Source organism: Carassius auratus, chromosome 15 (assembly GCF_003368295.1).
Source record: "Carassius auratus strain Wakin chromosome 15, ASM336829v1, whole genome shotgun sequence".
NCBI lineage: Eukaryota > Metazoa > Chordata > Actinopteri > Cypriniformes > Cyprinidae > Carassius > Carassius auratus.
The window spans coordinates 14,212,062-14,229,301 of NC_039257.1; the positions used below are offsets into that span (position 1 = coordinate 14,212,062).

Genomic DNA, 17,240 nt, shown 5'->3' on the forward strand with positions numbered 1-17,240 from the left:
TGCTGACGCTCTTCTCTGGAGGCAAAGACATTTAAACAACACTGACCAGTCACATGAGTCAAGTGACCGCAGCAGATATTGTGGATGCTTTAGAGCAGCTTTTAAAAACCGGGGTGTAACGGTACGCAAAAAATCAAAGTTCGGTACGTACCTCGGTTTTAAAGTCACGGTTTGGTTCATTTTCGCTACAGTAAGGGAAAGAAATGCAAACATTAAACTGCAGTTTGTTTATTACTATACACTTTTTTAAAAATACTTTTTAATAAAATGTATATAAAATAAAAAAAGAATAAGAAATAAAATACTGCTGCAAAGTTCTCCACTAAATCAAATACTCTGTCTCAAACCAGTATCATATAATAAAATATAATGAAAAATAAAAATAAATAACTATGATTACAGTGCGGGATTACCAATCTTAGCTTGTAGGCCTGCTTCACCAGAACCAAGCCGTGCCTGCTGCTGTAGGTGACGAGGGAGACCGCCGACAGACCAGGCTCTTGTCTTCATGACAACAATATCTATACTTCATGTTGAAAATAGACTATGTTTGACAGGTGCAATATTTGAAAATCGATAATTATTACTTTCTTTATTTAAATTAAATTTATATCTGAATTTGTCAACCTATAGACTTTCAAACATCAAAGTGTCATGAATCAATATGTATTTGTGTACAAAATGACATATAAACATATTTTTCTGTTTTATTTTGCCTGGAAACGCTTCCAACACGCTTGCATTTCGCGTGGAAAATAGGCATCGGTTCTATTTCTAGCATGCATGTGTTTTCCGAGCAGCTCGAGCCGCGCCTGAGATGCGCGTCTCATGCAGGCAGTCTGCAAGCTCTAACCTGTTAACATGGGAGTCAAATTAAAAACTGACACGCCATGCAGCTGAGATGCTTGCGCCACGCATCCAGTGTTTCGCTGGCCTTAGCTGCAGGGCGGGATTTGTGCTGAACGCGGAGACTTCCACCACTTAATATGTTCCACGCACAAAATATTGCATTCCGTCATTCGGTACACGCATCGTACCGAAAGCCCTGTACCGAAACGGTCCGGTACGAATACATGTACCGTTACACCCCTAATATATATATAAAATAAGAAAGTTTGCTGATTTTCTTTAAAAATGCTGAAAAGTTATATAAAAAGTAAAAAAATAAACCATGAAAACGTAAATGTTTGCATATTATATTTGTAACATATACTATAAATTATTTTTATTGAATACTGCTTTTTATTTTAAAATATAGTAGTATTATCACACTTTATTATTTTGTTTATTTGTTTTTTCCAATTAACATACTAAATAAAGTGCAATAAAACTATTATACAAATATTTAAAATAAGTTTGTTATAGCCTGGTGAAATCTTGATTTGTTCTCCAAAATTGAAAGATATTTTCATTTTAAAAAGAATTTTATTGGAGAAACACCTTCAAACTCATCTCTATAGTCTGAAAGCTGTGACATGAACTAAAAGCCATGCTATTTCAGTTTTGACAAGTAATGCTGAATTCTCTCTTTATTTCAGAAACAATGGACTTTTCCGCAATGACACTCACTCAGATCAAGAGGCAAGAGATGGACGCACAGGTGAGAGTGTGTTAAACTGCTTCTCGTGTATTTCTGCAAGTATGTGAACAAATCTGACCATTGACCACACGTCTCAGGTGCTGGTGCTGGAGCTGGAGACGCGGCTGCAGAAAGAGCGGGAGCGACTGGGTGAACTGAGGAAGAAGCATTACAAGCTCGCTGGCGTCGCAGAGGGCTGGGGAGGAGAGGAAGAGGGTAAGACCTCTAGTAAAACCACAAACATCCGTCTGTCAACAACACAATACAGTCTGACCATCAGCCAAAACGGCTTCCTCCTCCTCAAATAAGTCATCCCATAGTGGATTGCGATTTTTCAAGCTAATAAGTGCTGTGTTCCCGAGTTTGCTCATACGTAATTCGTTCTCTTTCTTTTTGTGTTGTCTGCAGGAACGGGTTGAGACTCGTCGGGCTCTGTGCAGCAGCCCTACAGACGGGGAGCTTGACGTCTTTATATACACACAATCTTTCCCTTCTCCCTTTTTATTGTATTTTTTAACTCTTTGATTTCTTTCTTGTACATTAAAGCCAAATAAAAGGTGCTTTTTTTCTACCCTGCTCCCTCCCCTGCCCGTGGAGTCTGGAGACGGGAGGATATTGACGAAAAGGGGAGGGAGAGGAAGGAAGGAAGTGGATGGCACACCACCTAGTGGACTGAGAGAAAAGTGCAGACTCGCTGAACTGTCTGAGTATTTCATGTCCTCTTCTTCCTTATACGGAACAGAGAATTTTCCCCCATGTAGAACAATCCCGTCTCCCCGTGAAACATCCCATGATGCATTGCACAAGGGTGAGTCACCCCATTTTGCAGGAGTTGACACTGTGCTGTGATTCTTCCGGACTCGACTTTCACAAACAGCAGCAGTGTGCGACTTCCACCTCTCAAACGCATTCCTTAACGTCGCGTAGGATCGCCCTCGTCTGGGTCCGTCCTTCCCTGGTCCCCTAGCAGTGGTCACTGGACTAAAAAGAGGAATAGATGATGACCTACTGCGGACTAACTCCTGAAAACACTAGAAAACTCAACCTAGACTCACTTTATCTGTATTTAGTATTTTTTATGAGTTAATAATGTTCCCAAGGCATTAATTTTATAGGAAAACCCTTAATAGATTTAATCCGCTGGCTTTTTACTGTTCCACCATGTTGACTTATATAGGGACAGACTGAGAAATAGCTCATCTACCGTATGATATTGTCCTGATGCGTTTCACCAGTTTCAAGTCCATGACTGAAAATGAAGTGACTGTTTTTGTGAGACCTCACGTCAGGCTAGGGCTCATCGTTTTTGTTTTATAGCTCATAGTTTCTTCAGCACAGATAGATATGGCACCATATTGTATCAGTAGCGGTCCCTCAAACGGTCCCGCACGGTTTACACACTGTTAATACGACAGTATCTGTTCATTCCTGTTGTCTTCTTCCAGCTCCACAAACACGCACCCCTTCAAACTGAGGCAAGGAGAGACGTCTGTGCCTTCCAAAAGGGAAAAAGGGTCCCATTCCTTTACACAGACCTTTAAAATCTTGATCTGAGTAGCATTAGGACAGTGTTTTGAATTTGTAGTTTGGTGTCGAGAACTGAGATCATGAAATCAGTAGAGCGTGGTGTGAGAACAGATGTAGCCATCGCTGTGTTCAACTCTGGTGTGTTTCCTTTGGATCTTTGAGCTTCCCTTTTTGAACTGGATATATAAAAGGAAAAAATGGTACGGAGCCCCTTAGGGGACACGGTGATGGAAAAATGAGATTGGATGTAAAAGGGTTGAATTCTCCTGGGAAACTGCCTTCGCTCGCTAATCTTTTGTTTGCACTAAGAAAAGCACAGAAATGTAGTTTCTCCTTCTACCTTATATTATTTCCATCACAACACAAATAAAGTGTTTCTTTAGGAAATGCAAAGGTTTTGCGAGAGAATGCAAAGCTTCTCAAAAGAATCTACAAAGTTTCTCTAGGAAATGCAAAAATTTTGCAAGTGAACAAAGTTTTTGAGGAATGCAGGATTTCCAATTGATAGCTAATATTTTGAAAGAATGCAAAAGTTTTGTGAGCAAACGCAAAGTTTCTTAAGAAAAACATAAACGTTTTGCCAGAAAACGTTTCTCAAAAAAAAAAAAAAATTTAGCAAGACAAGTTTTGCAAGCGAACACAGTTTCTTGGGAACACAGGTTTTTCTATTAAATTCAAAGAGTTTCTTGAGAAAAATGCAAATATTTGGCGAGCAAATACTGTATTAGGGAATGCAGATGTTTTGAAAGCAAATATATTGTAAAAACAAACAAAAAATATCCTCCCATCTTTTTTCCATCACTATCTCTTTTTTGGAGCTCCGTAAAATGGGTCAGAAATTCATTTAAAAAATATTTTGCTTTAAAAAAAATTAAGTCTTTCTTTTAGAATTGTATATATTTCTCATAATATGCAGTACAAATATTACTATGATGTATAGCTACTTACAGGTGTTCTTTACAATTTGAATTCTATTGGTTTATTTATAGTAATTCACATGAATTTAAGGGATATATATATATATATATATATAAAATGGGCTTAATTTTCTTTATGCAAAATAGAATTCATTTGTAGGGATCTTGGACATTTCCTGACTGTCTTCGTGAAATTCACACAAAATGGAGATGCATGAAGAATGTTACGTTAAATGCATTTGGTTCAAGAGGTCTGTCCACTTCCGTCAAAGCAATGTAGACCACATAGCCTTGTAGACCACCACTGTCTGCCACAGCACAGCTCTCCCCAGGGCTCACAGGGACTTGCAGTCTTGTAGTCATCTACAAACCAGGGTTACCTCAACGTCTCCACAAACTAGCAGTCAGTAACTACAAAAGAGAAAGTGATTGAGTTCAAGGGTCCTTTAGACTCCATATGAACATGCGTTGGCTAAACCATGAGTGCGTACGTGTGTGTTTTTTAATACTAATATAACGTGTGTGTGTGTGTGTTTGGGTGGATGCTGTTTGACTGAGATATGATATATATATACTGTATATCACTTATGTTGTTATGTCTTAATACCCTCATATTGTTTCACTCATTGCACTGCTTTGGCCGTTATGTTAAGTTGCAACACTGGGTATTTAATTTCCGTTTTTTTGGAGTGTCAGCATCACCTCCGGTAATAATGGTTTATTTCACCGTTTAGATTCGGTTGTCTAGTCTTACCAGCTCAGCCAGCCTCTAAACTGCCTCTCACTTTTGTTAACTGAGAAATAAACAAGACCGCTCAGTAACATTTTGAAGAATATCTTTGTATTATATATACTAAAACTATGTGTGTGAGTTTGTTTTATTTTTCAGTTTTTAAATAAATATTTCACTCATTGATATAATCACTGTTTTGTCTTGATTCCACTTGTGTAGACTTTTGTTATGCATCATGATAACTGATATTACAGTCTGCATTGTTGAGGTTTTTGGAGGCCAGAGGGAAACATCTCAACACAAGCTTGTGTAATTATTCAGACGAAGCAAACAGGGAGTTATTCAGTTATGTAAAATGATTTGTTTGGCCATAAAAACAATGACTGAATCTGATGACATGCTGGAGATTATCCCACCAGGTGTCACTAAATATTACAGCATGAGTTCATGCAGGTCAGAGGAGCTCATCTTGTGTTTTAGTCTGAAGCTACATTAGAACACTCTCTTTGACACCAGATTTACAGTTTCCTCTCTCATATGGGAATAAACAGAGAAGCAGCTTAAAACACAGCAGGTTATGGAAAAAATTAAATAAAATAGATTCAAATGTAGTTTGTTTCTAGCTACATAAAAGCACAAGTACATTTGGTTATATGTAGGCATTTTTTTTAAAGTACATCTTTGTTCCTTAACCCTAAATGGTACATATTAGTTTTTTTGTTTGTTTGTTTTTTGTATGTATTTTTGAAAGGGAACCACCTCAATTACAGTTTTGTACGTTGCCCTCGTTATTCAACAGAAATGAGCCTGATATTTCATATTTTGTCCCTAACCAGGCTAACTAAATTTAGAATAAATCACATATATAATATATCATTTAGTTTATTGCATTTGTTTTGGACCATTCCAGTACATTTTGAGAATATATCAGCACGTTCAGGTGAATGCATAAACCGAGGAAGAAAATCTTTGCAGTTACCAACGACACACCAGATCAAGTCGAAGGGAGTTGTTTGACCTCTGAGGAGGTACATTACATGAACTTCAGACTTGTTTCACTTTGAGTTTGAGAGAACTAGATAGAGTACAAACATATTTTTAGTTGTACAGTATATTGTGTAGTTTAAAACCTAAAATGTCCCTAAATTCTATAAAATATTTAGATTTCCAACCATTGACTGAAAGCCTAAACCTTGACCTCATGACCTGGTTCGTAGCATTTGTTAAGGACTCGTTTGGTCTTTTTGCCCAGGATAAGCGATATTTAGAAATTGTGGATGTGATGTCTACTGCGTACCCTAACCAATTTTACATGAACCTATATGTAGGATAATTTGCTGAAATTGATTTCAATACATTGAATATTACAATACAAGTCTCTATATTGCATTATAATTAATTTTCAAGATGTAAAAAGCAATCTTGCCCGGAATGACATGCTTGGAAATTAAATTCAGTCAGTTATTTTTAAGTTGTAAAGCTCATAAAATGAATTTGCTGATGTTTTAATTGACCAAGGAAGGCCCATATGGCTTTTTACTAGCGTGAAAGTTAGCATAGGAATTAGATCTTCTTTGAAGAAACTTTGACATTGAAGTGTTCATTTGCTTATGTCCGCTACTGTAAGAAAAATTAATTTTACTCGCTCTCACTTTTAAGGTGAGACACTGCAGGCAAAAACACTGTTTTTTCAAGCACCTGTCAATTTTGAGATTTTGGACTTTTTGGTTTTTCATAAAGTGCTTTTTCAAACTAGTGGAAGGAAAACCTCCAAAAGTGTTTCTTTTATAGCACTTTATCTGTTTGTGTCAATAGATTTCAATTACAATACATATTTTTAAAGGCCGTTTTCTCAAAATGAGTTTTTTCTTCAACACAGCCATAAATCTTGTCATCGTGTCATCATCACATTTTGGGAAGACCCATGGGCACGGTCGGACCCCAGTGGGTACTTCTGTCACGAACTGCTCCCGCAAGCGCCCTGCTACTGCCTTACACAGTCCTGATCATAACTAGCGTTAAAGTATACGTTTTAGATATAGTGTTCTATCTAATCATGGTTCTATCTAATTATCTGTTAGGTAAAAAATATTAGCCTGAATGCACTGTAAGTCGCTTTGAATAAAAGCATCTGCTAAATGCATACATTTATTTATTTATTTATTTATTTATTTATCTAATCCATTGAATCCCTGTTTTTGTTCTTTAAAAGGGAATGGATACATATGATACTCTGAAGATGTCAAGACAATGCAAAAGACCCAGATGCTTCTAGTTCATGTCCATGGTTTGTTAATGTCTAATAAAAGAATGTATATGATATTCATTTGTGACATCCATTTCATGGATTCATGTTCATTTAACTATATGCCAGTCTCGAAGGGGATGTATTTCTGTGAGATATATATATATATATATATATATATATATATATATATATATATATATATATATATATATATATAAATTTACACACACACACACACACACACACATTAGGTGTTAAATTGCCAATTTATGCACAGGATTTTGATTATTATGACAGATCAACATAAATTGAATGAAGAGTCATCAGTGATAGACTGCATCTCTCCTGATGATTCTGCTTTCCTTATTGGCTGTGTGCTCAAATAAATAAATATGATTAAAAATAATTAAGAATAATAATGTATTAACACACTGAAAAAAATATGATTATATGATTGATAGCTCAAACAATCTGAAACAATTCCTATTATCTCAACTAGCAAAGATTACAAACATGTCATTCAAATCCCAAAATTTGATCATGAGGCATCTTAGAACACTGTTTCAAAATGTAACCAGTTAATCTTTATTTAACAGTTGTATTTGCATGCAAGATTATTTACTGAAAAGTTGAATACAGATTTTATGTCATAATATGGGGCATGGTGTGACACTAAATAACCATTGGAGGAAAAATTGTCTCTCCTGGTCTCTCCTATAATAATGTCAGTGCTGTAGACACTTGTTTTCTTTTTTTGTGATAAATTATTTCCTGTTCATGTTTACAGTAGGCTATATAGCATGCAAACATAATGGTCTTTGCATTCAAGACATTTGGCAGATAGATGCTCTTAAAAGTAAAATGAATTTTATGCTGCTGCATCCCAACAAAGTAGCCTATAATGACTGCAGTAATGTGCTGTCCTAATGGTCTACAGCTACAGACTTTAGATTTTTGTCTTGTCTGGTTTATTCAAGTTGCTGTCTACAAAATATCTAACATATGCAGTCTCTCCTAAATAACCACTGCTTTTGGATAAGCTTTTTAAATAAATGTTTCTTTAATGAAAATGTTGAAAAAAAATCATTTGATCTCTTTCAAAACAACACATTTTCTCTCAGGTACAATATATACATTTATTGTGCATATACTGATGAACCAACATGTTTCTGGGTCAACATTACAAGCAACCAATCAGAATTGAGGGATAACTTTTCAGGAAATTTCAGTTTTATGCTTAATATCGGGATTAAGTGCTTCTACACCCTTGTTAGTTTGCTATCCTTTCCCAATGATTTTAGGAATAAATTATGAATAGGGTTAGGTTTAGGGGTAGGGATTGGGTTAAGTCTGTATTTTTGGACAGTAATGTTGATTCAGGAACATGTCTTGCTTGGAAAAATCATAGACATAATGGAGACACTGTAAGGAATTGTTTTTATAAATTGTATTAAGTATTGTAATAAATCCTTAACAGTAATACTTCTTAAAGGGTTAGTTCAACCGAAAAATGAAAATTACGTCATTAATAACTCACCCTCATGTCGTTCCAAACAAGTGAGACGTCAGTTTATTTTCAGAACACAGATTAAGATATTTTAGATTAAGTCCGAGAGCTCACAGTCCCTCCATTGAAGCTGTGTGTACGGTCTACTGTCCATGTCCAGAAAGGTAAGAAAAACATCATCAAAGTAGTCCATGTGACATCAGAGGGTCAGTTATATTTTTTTGAAGCATTGAAAATACATTCTGGTCCAAAAATAGCAAAAACTACGACTTTATTCAGCATTTGTCTTCTCTTGCGTGTCTGTTGTCAGCGAGTTCAAAACAAAGCAGTTTAGTGATATTTGGTTCACGAACGAATCATTCGATGTAACCAGATCTTCTTGAACCAGTTCACCAAATCGAACTGAATCGTTTGAAATGGTTCGCGTCTCCAATAAGCATTAATCCACAAATTACTTAAGCTGTAAAAAAAAATTTATGTGGCTGACCCTCCTTCTGAATTAAAACAAATCAATATCCCGGAGTAATTCATTTACTCAAACATTACATTGACTGAACTGATGTGAAGAGAGAACTGAAGATGAACACCAAGCCGAGCCAGATAACGAACAACAGACTGACTCGTTCTCGAGTCAAGAACCGTTTCTGTCAGATGCATCTGATTCGAGAACTGAGGAGCTGATGATACTGCACATGCGTGATTCAGCGTGAAACAGACCGACAGACAGAGCGTCTGAACTGAACTGATTCTTATGGTGATTGATTCTGAACTGATTCTGTGCTAGTGTAATGAGCCCAGGTAAACCGAAGGCTTGAATCAAGGGCAATCATTCATCGCCAATGACGTCATTATGTTGAGCGCAAAAGAACTGGTGAACCGTTTTCTTCAACAGGATTATTGAATCGAACTGTCCGAGAGAACCGGTTCACGGAAAATAACTGAACTTCCCATCTCTACTGGTGATCCGAAAACCGATGCAACCGTTTCTTGACCCCGAAAACGATTCAATCGTTCGTTCGTTATCCGGCTCGGCGTTCATCTTCTGACTCTTTGATGTAACATGGACTACTTTGATGATGTTTTTCTTACCTTTCTGGACATGGACAGTATACCGTACACACATTTTCAGTGGAGGGACAGAAACACTCGGACTAAATCTAAAATTTCTTAAACTGTGTTCCAAAGATGATCGGAGGTCTTATGGGTTTTGGAACGACATGAGTCATTAGTGACATAATTTTCATTTTTGGGTGAACTATCCCTTTAAAGGGATCATAGGATTTGCACAAGTTAATATTATTCATTAGTAGAAAGTCTGTAACATAGTTTTGTTAAAAACCTTTACTCTGTCAAAAACAGCTCTTTACAGATCAAGCCGTTTTTGTAGCATTTTTCTTTAAATGTTAATGAGCTCTGCTGACCCCGCCCCTCTCTGAGAGACTGTTCCCTTTAGCTGCATTCATGGTGAAACTTGCTAATTAGCACATTCCCTTCAGAAACATAATCCACTGCGAGTTCAGTGGCTCGGTGTCAGGAGTAAATGACCACTGCTATGTTCATTAAAGGTGCTGTATGTTAGTTTTTGACTCTACTAAAGCATAAAAATACCATAATATGTTTGCAGATATTTAAAAAACATGCTAAGTTAACATACTTGTTTATCTGAAAAACAATGCTACAGTCAGTTATTCACCTTTAAAAATATGAGTTCAGGGCCGGTATGTCTGCCTCTGTTTTGGTTTGAGAAACCCGCCTGCTGCCAATTTACCCAATTGTATATAAGCACCCCGGGTTGCCAGTTAACGGAAAACATCCATATTTAATTACATTCATCAACAAGTGCACCCGTTCTTGTTGGTGTCGTCAATCTGGCAACCTGTGTGTGCATCAAGTCTCTGAGGAGGAGGGGCCAGGTAAAAAAAACCCTCTTCAATATTTTGAATCTGGACTGCAATACCTAGTTCAACCACTCGGTGTCAATCCTACTTACAGCACCTTTAAAAGGGGTCATATGATGTTGCTAAAAAGAACATTATTTTATGTATTTGGTGTAATGCAATATGTTTATGTGGTTTAAGGTAAAAAAAAAAACATTATTTTCCACATATTGTACATTATTGTTTCTCCTCTATGCCCCATCTTTCTGAAACGTGTTGATTTTTTACAAAGCTCATCGCTCTGAAAAGCGAGGTGTGCTCTGAATGGCCAGCTATCCAGTGAGTTGTGATTGGCCGAATGCCTCAAGCGTGTGACGGACATGTTACGTCCCTTAACATACTGTGATGCCGTGTGTGCCCGATGGGTAGGATAAAATGTCAGGAAACTGACACGATGAGACAAAACCAATAAAACTGATAAAAAAAATTGTTGCCTCCAGTGGGAACATTATTACTGATTATAATGACTTATACTGTCTTTTTACGCGTTGCGTTGCATATCGTGCTGCATAAACAAACCATGTCTGCATTTGTTATTGGAAAAAAAATCATGTTAGGTGTGCCAAAAAATCTTACAGGTTTTGAAAATCTTATAAGATGTAAAAAATCTTTTTGTGTTGTAAGCAGCATTAGAACTAGACATTTTAAGAGGGCGTGGTTGACTCTTAACTTTGATTAAAAGAATATCTCTTTGGGTTTGAGACTTTAGTCTTTGCATCTTTACAGATCTTCTTTATGCACCAAGAGCTTGTAACACTCCAAAGAGAAATCACATCATATGACCCCTTTAAAACATCCAACAACAGAACACCTCAACCTGCTCCGGTAGTGAAACAATGGCGGATTGATGACAGCTCACTCAGGGCAGGTCTAAGGTAAGACACCTGAGATCGGCTTGATTTGAGAAAGTGAAAACATTTAACGAGTAAAAAAAAAAAAAAAACACTGGGTGGATTTTTATCATTATAGGGTGGTTATGTACACATACTGTCAACACACATTCAGTCTATGACGCCTTTAAACGAAAAGTGTTTAAAATCTTTCATCTATCTATCTATATGACCGACATATAATATATAATGATTACATCTATAGTGTAACAAACAGAATTTTTGGTAAATACTTGAATAGTGTTTAATAATATTATTTATAAATGATTAAATGTCAGATATAAAGGGTTCTGACTCTATAATATCACAGTGCACTATACATACTCTCTCAACGGCCCTCAATCTAGACCACAGGAATAAATCAATCTGTATAATCTTAAACAAATGCAGAGATTACCACAATCTCTAATCCACAGGGAAAATATAGTTTGGCCTGGTTTAATTCTGTGCCTCCAAGTGAGCTTGTTTACAACAGACTTCACTGAAGTAGCCTAAATGGTGTAGTGGACACTGGTTTTGCTCCAGGACCCAGATTTTGCATTAAGTGTAATTTGAGATTCACTATCTATGTTATTGAAATGAAACATAAGACTATCGTATCTCTTAAATTCCAGATAAAATCCTTTTGAATGGCCACAATCAGATCACAGTGCATTAGTATATCTCCAGTATGCCACATGCTTGTCTGATGTCACTCTTGAGCTTTCTCTGTTCACTGTGTCAATGCACCAGTCTGTCTGAGTCAGTCTGCTGCAGAGTTTTGACTCACTGAACGGCTCTGCTATTTTTAGCCTCTGCAGCTCACACTCCATCAGGTTACAGCGAGCCTTGCCTTAACCATGAAGGCTGAACGCTGCACAGAGGAGAAAGGATTGCTTATGGAAAGATGTTTGTGAATGTCGTCTCTGTTAAATAGGAAGGGTGGGGACGGGTGGACACTGAAAACCATCAGCCTACCGTAAAAATATCAGACTACGACAAGCTTTGGCATTTTAAAGGGATAGTTCACCCCAAAAGCCAATTTTGTAATTATTTATGCGCCATTATACTGATCAACACAAAAAAGGTAAAATGATACATTTTGAAGAATGTTCATGCTGCTCAGTTCCATATAATAAACGTGGATGGGGATTGGGGCTGACAAACTCTAAAAACAACACCATAAGGGATAATAATAACAACTGTGATCCATATGACTCATATGTCTTCCTAATATAATAGCTTTTCAGAAAAACACGCTGAAATTTAAGTTTGGATTCACTGGAAATCTTTGTTTGACAGGCACTGGTCACTATTCACTTTCATTGTTTGGAAAAGTGTGAACTCCTCCTTTTGTGTTCCACTGAAGAAAGGTATTCATATTTTTGGGTGAACTATCTCTTTAAGGGTTTGCTTTGCTTTTGCCCACAGTCTTATGTTCAGAGTAAACGTTACATAAAAGCTCTGCTGCTGGACAAAGAGGCAGATGTGAGGTCACTGGCCAAAAAAAGACGGTTCTCCCTGAGGACTACACTTTCACCAGCCAATAAACGGAACCCGATCTGCTCGGAGCGCCATCATTCCTTACTGCAGTCTGCTGTTTCAGGAACATGAGCTCTTGATGTTCTTTGTTTGATTTTCTGCTGAGTCATTAGTTCCCGAGATACTTAATCCTAGGGTTGGAGACAACACATCTGCTTCTGTGTGCTGCTCATATTCCTGCATTTATTCACATCATTTATTCATCTAATGTTGTTTCATACCTGTGACTCCTTTTGTGTTCTTCTGTGGAACACCAAAGGAGATATTTAACAGTATGTCCGAATTGCTCTTTTCCATGCAATGAACATCAGTAAAAACAAACACAACATTCAGCATTGAAATTACATGAGTAGGTTGTTCAGGTCCTCTGTTGTACAGTATCTTGGTTTGTGAAATTGAACCTGACCTTTGGGATTTTTCACTCACAACACATTTGCATACGATTGTCGCATTTTGCAGCTCTACAGAACTTTAAAATGAAACAGCCATATTCACTGTCATCTGCTCATTCACTATGTTAAAAACATTGACAGTGAATGTATGAATATCGCCATGAAAACAAATGAACATCAATATCTCTTTGGGTCAAATATGGACTAACCCAGCTGTTGGGTTAAATTTTGTAACTACATTTTTAACCCAAAAGTTGGGTTAGTCCATATTTGATCCAAAGTTGGGTTGAAACAACCCAGCATTTTTTAGAGTGTATATATATTCAAGATATATATCAGTACTGTGCAAAAGTCTTATGTAACTAGTATTTTCACCAACAAGAAATGGTTTTAAGTCAGTTATTTCTATGTTTTGCTGTAGTGTGTCAGTAGTAAATATCAGTTTACATATCCAAACATTATTTTTGAGATTTTTGTTTGCACAACAGTGCTCCACAAAGAGGTCTGATCTCATCATTAAACAAAAATCTCACTGGATTATTATAATTAATGGCACAAATAATGTTTGGAAATGTAAACTGATATTTCCTATGCTGACATACTACTATATATATATATATATATATATATATATATATATATATATATATATATATATATGTGTGTGTGTGTGTGTGTGTGTGTATTTATATTTCTAAAGTTGCTGTTGACATGAAATGTTCACCAGATGTCGGTAAAAAACAAAGTAATCCATACATACAAAGAAAACAAAACAAAACAAATAAGTTCAATAATTAGGTTCTGTGTAATAAAGTGGAATGTACAGTATTGAACTTTGAACACACGATGAAAAGGAGGTGCAAAAACACATGATGGAAAGCCAAGACACCAGCAGAAATCTAATTACAAAGCAATCCTGCCACTTAGTTAAAGGGGTAATATGGTTGAAGTTTTCCTTTCTCTTTGGAGTGTTACAAGCTGTTTGTGAATAGATAAGATCACTAAACTTGCAAAGACTAAGGTCTCAAATCCAAAGTGATATTCTTTATAAAAGTTAAGTCTAGTCAACGCCCCCCTAAAACACCTCGTTTAAACACGCCCACACATCTACGTCACTGTGTGGAAAGATTTGCACAACACCGCCCAAATGTTCACGCACAGAAAGAAGGCGTAACTTTTATCTTGCTGTTGTATTGTTGCTGCTGCCATGTTGTTGAATCCTGTGTGTTTCGTTGTAAAAGCGGAACTACTTTATTTGGCCTTCCAAAAGAGGAAACAAATAGAAATCAGTGGTTAAGTTTTATCTACAACACTGTTCCAGAACAGTTCAACCCAAGTATTCAGATGTGTGCAGGTCATTTTACAGATGATGGTTTCCTGATCCTGGGAGAGTAGACTACAGTGCCGGCTGTTTTGACTCACAGTCTGTTTTCATATTTAAAGGATTTGCAGCTGATGATTGAAAAGCTAATTTTGAGAAGTGTAGAGTAGCACTTGTTGTTTGTCATTGCACAGATCACAAATGCATATATTGTTTTATAACGCAATGCATTAAAAGACAGTATAACCCATTATAATTAGTAATTATGTCACCAACTGGTTGCAACAAATGCATTGTTTGTAATGGGTTTTATTGGTTTTGTCTCAACGCACCGGGACACACGGCATCACAGTATGGTGAGGGGCGTAACACTTCCGTCACACGCTTGAGGTATTCAGCCAATCACAATGCACAGGATAGCTGGCCAATCAGGGCACACCTTGCTTTTCAGAATGATGAGCTTTGTAAAAAACGATGCATTTCAGAAAGATGGCGCATAGAGGAGAAACAATAATGTACAGTATGTCGAAAATAATGCTTTTTTTAACTTAACGGTCCCCTTCTTCGTGATCCCATGTTTTAAACTTTAGTTAGTGTGTAATGTTGTTGTTAGAGTATAAATAATATCTGTAAAATTCTAAAGCTCAAAGTTCAATGCCAAGCGAGATATTTGATTTAACAGAATTCGCCTACAAAAAACGACCCGTTTGGACTACAGCCCTCTAGTTCCTGTAGTAATGACGTCACTAAAACAGTTTTTTGACTAACCTCCGCCCACATGAACACACAAAAAGGCACCCCCCTTTTTGTGAATTCATGTGGGCGGAGGTTAAGTCTTGTTGCGCTCCGACGGAGAAGAAGGAAGAGCTGCGTTTTTGTTTGCCATGTTGTCGAAAGGCTGTTATTTTCCATCTCTGAGTCCAATCATCTTTGTTTGGGCTTCCCAGGGACGCTGTACTTGTAGATTAATGGTTACAATTTATGTTTAACTCAGTTCCCAAAAATTATAGTCCACATGTAAAACTATGTGCAGCACATTTTGCTGAGGACAACTTCCTCAATCTCAATCAGTTTAATGCCGGATTTGCACAAAGATTATTCTTGAAAGATGGAGCAGTTCCCTCTTTGTCTAGAGAAGGCGTTGTTTATGGACCACAACCGGTAAGTGTATTTTATTATTTAAGTTGGTGCGTTTAACAGTTCCTGTAACTTATTACACAAAGGGCAACACTGTTTAGCTTTTTTAAATAGATGTTAGGGCTGTGCAAAAAAACATGCGCATTTTCGCATTTCATCAGTAAAACCGCTCCTATGATTAGAAGTACATCTCCAGCACGTGCCTTCTAGCCCAATCACGTTACCACGAGGGCAGCGCGCGCTCAGCTGCTGTCGAATCACAACACAGGAACCGCTGGCCCAATCAGAACCCGGTACATATTTCTGAAGGAGGGACTTTATAGAACCAGGAAGTCATCAGCCCGTTTTTATGACAGTGAAAACAGCAGTATACAGATAGGTGAATTGTGTGAAAAATACTGTTTTTTTACACGCGAAACATGAACACATCTTATATTGCACACAATCAAAGCTTAAGAAAAGCGCGAATAACGGGACCTTTAAACCACATAAACACGTTTCATTACACCAAATACACAAAATAATGTTGTTTAGCAACATCATATGACCCCTTTAAGTTAAGTTTATGGTTTAGAAAAACCTGTAATATTGAGTTAATACATATAAAAACCCAAACCAACATATTCTGACCTGTGAAAAGCGAACTTGTTTCTATGGGAATCTGCAGTTTTTAAAATCACGGGTTGTGCAGTTTTGCGGCATCTTAAAAAAGTTTTACTGTGAACGCTGACCGCTCCAAAATGGTGAAAGGGGTTGACATGTCTGGAGCAGTTGAATGTAGCTTCTGTGCATTCCTATAGGTTTTGGTTTGAATGCATCACATATGGGGTGCATTTTGCTTTAGGCCACAAATACCATAGACATGGGCCATATACAGTCTATCCACAAAAATTCTAATATTTCAATGCATCCCAAACTCATCGGATCAAAAAAATTTTTTTGAAGAAATGCATCTAGACCTCATGTTCTGTGTAACGACCCCTCAATTTGATCATCTGCCAAAAAAATATTTCTCATCCAAACCATGTTTTATGTCTGAGAGACAATTACCACTCAAATAGTGCAACAGAATGACATGATGATGATAAAACTGGCTGAACTGTTTCTTTTAGTGTTTCACAATTACCTAGAAATGTTGTGGCTTGCTTGCAGCTCTCTGACTAACTCTTGACATTATTTGCGACGGTATAACTTCCCTGTTCTGTTTAATCATCATGCTAGACGAGACGTTAGGCATGAATGCTACTCCTTGAACAAGCGAAAGGTCATCGGAGGACTCAGAACAGAGGGTACAGTCATAAACCAGAGTATATACACACTCTATGTGCTCTTCTTTGTATTTCCTGTCTACATGTTCATCCATCGACCACCACCGGAGAGCTGAGTAATTAACACTAGGTGATATCATTCGCCCACACAGTCAGTAGAGCACTACCCAACCCCTGACAGACCTTAAACAACCTCAGGCAGCCAGCTGTGTGAGATAAACGCGGGCCCAGACACTGAATGACACCAGCCCTTCACAGACATA

The 17,240-nt window shown here is 37.2% G+C and overlaps 1 protein-coding gene across 2 annotated transcripts in view; it reads left to right on the forward strand.

Annotated features, from left to right (window-relative positions):
• hip1 (huntingtin interacting protein 1) overlaps window positions 1–4,944 on the forward strand; it is a 42,378-nt gene extending 37,434 nt beyond the window's left edge. For both annotated transcript variants that reach the window (XM_026282602.1, XM_026282604.1), the window contains exons 29-31: window positions 1,539–1,600; window positions 1,678–1,795; window positions 1,988–4,944. In XM_026282602.1, coding sequence (XP_026138387.1) covers window positions 1,539–1,600; window positions 1,678–1,795; window positions 1,988–1,998 — 191 coding nt within the window. In that variant the 3' untranslated portion in view covers window positions 1,999–4,944. The remainder of the gene's footprint in view (window positions 1–1,538; window positions 1,601–1,677; window positions 1,796–1,987) is intronic.
• Window positions 4,945–17,240: the final 12,296 nt, after the last annotated feature.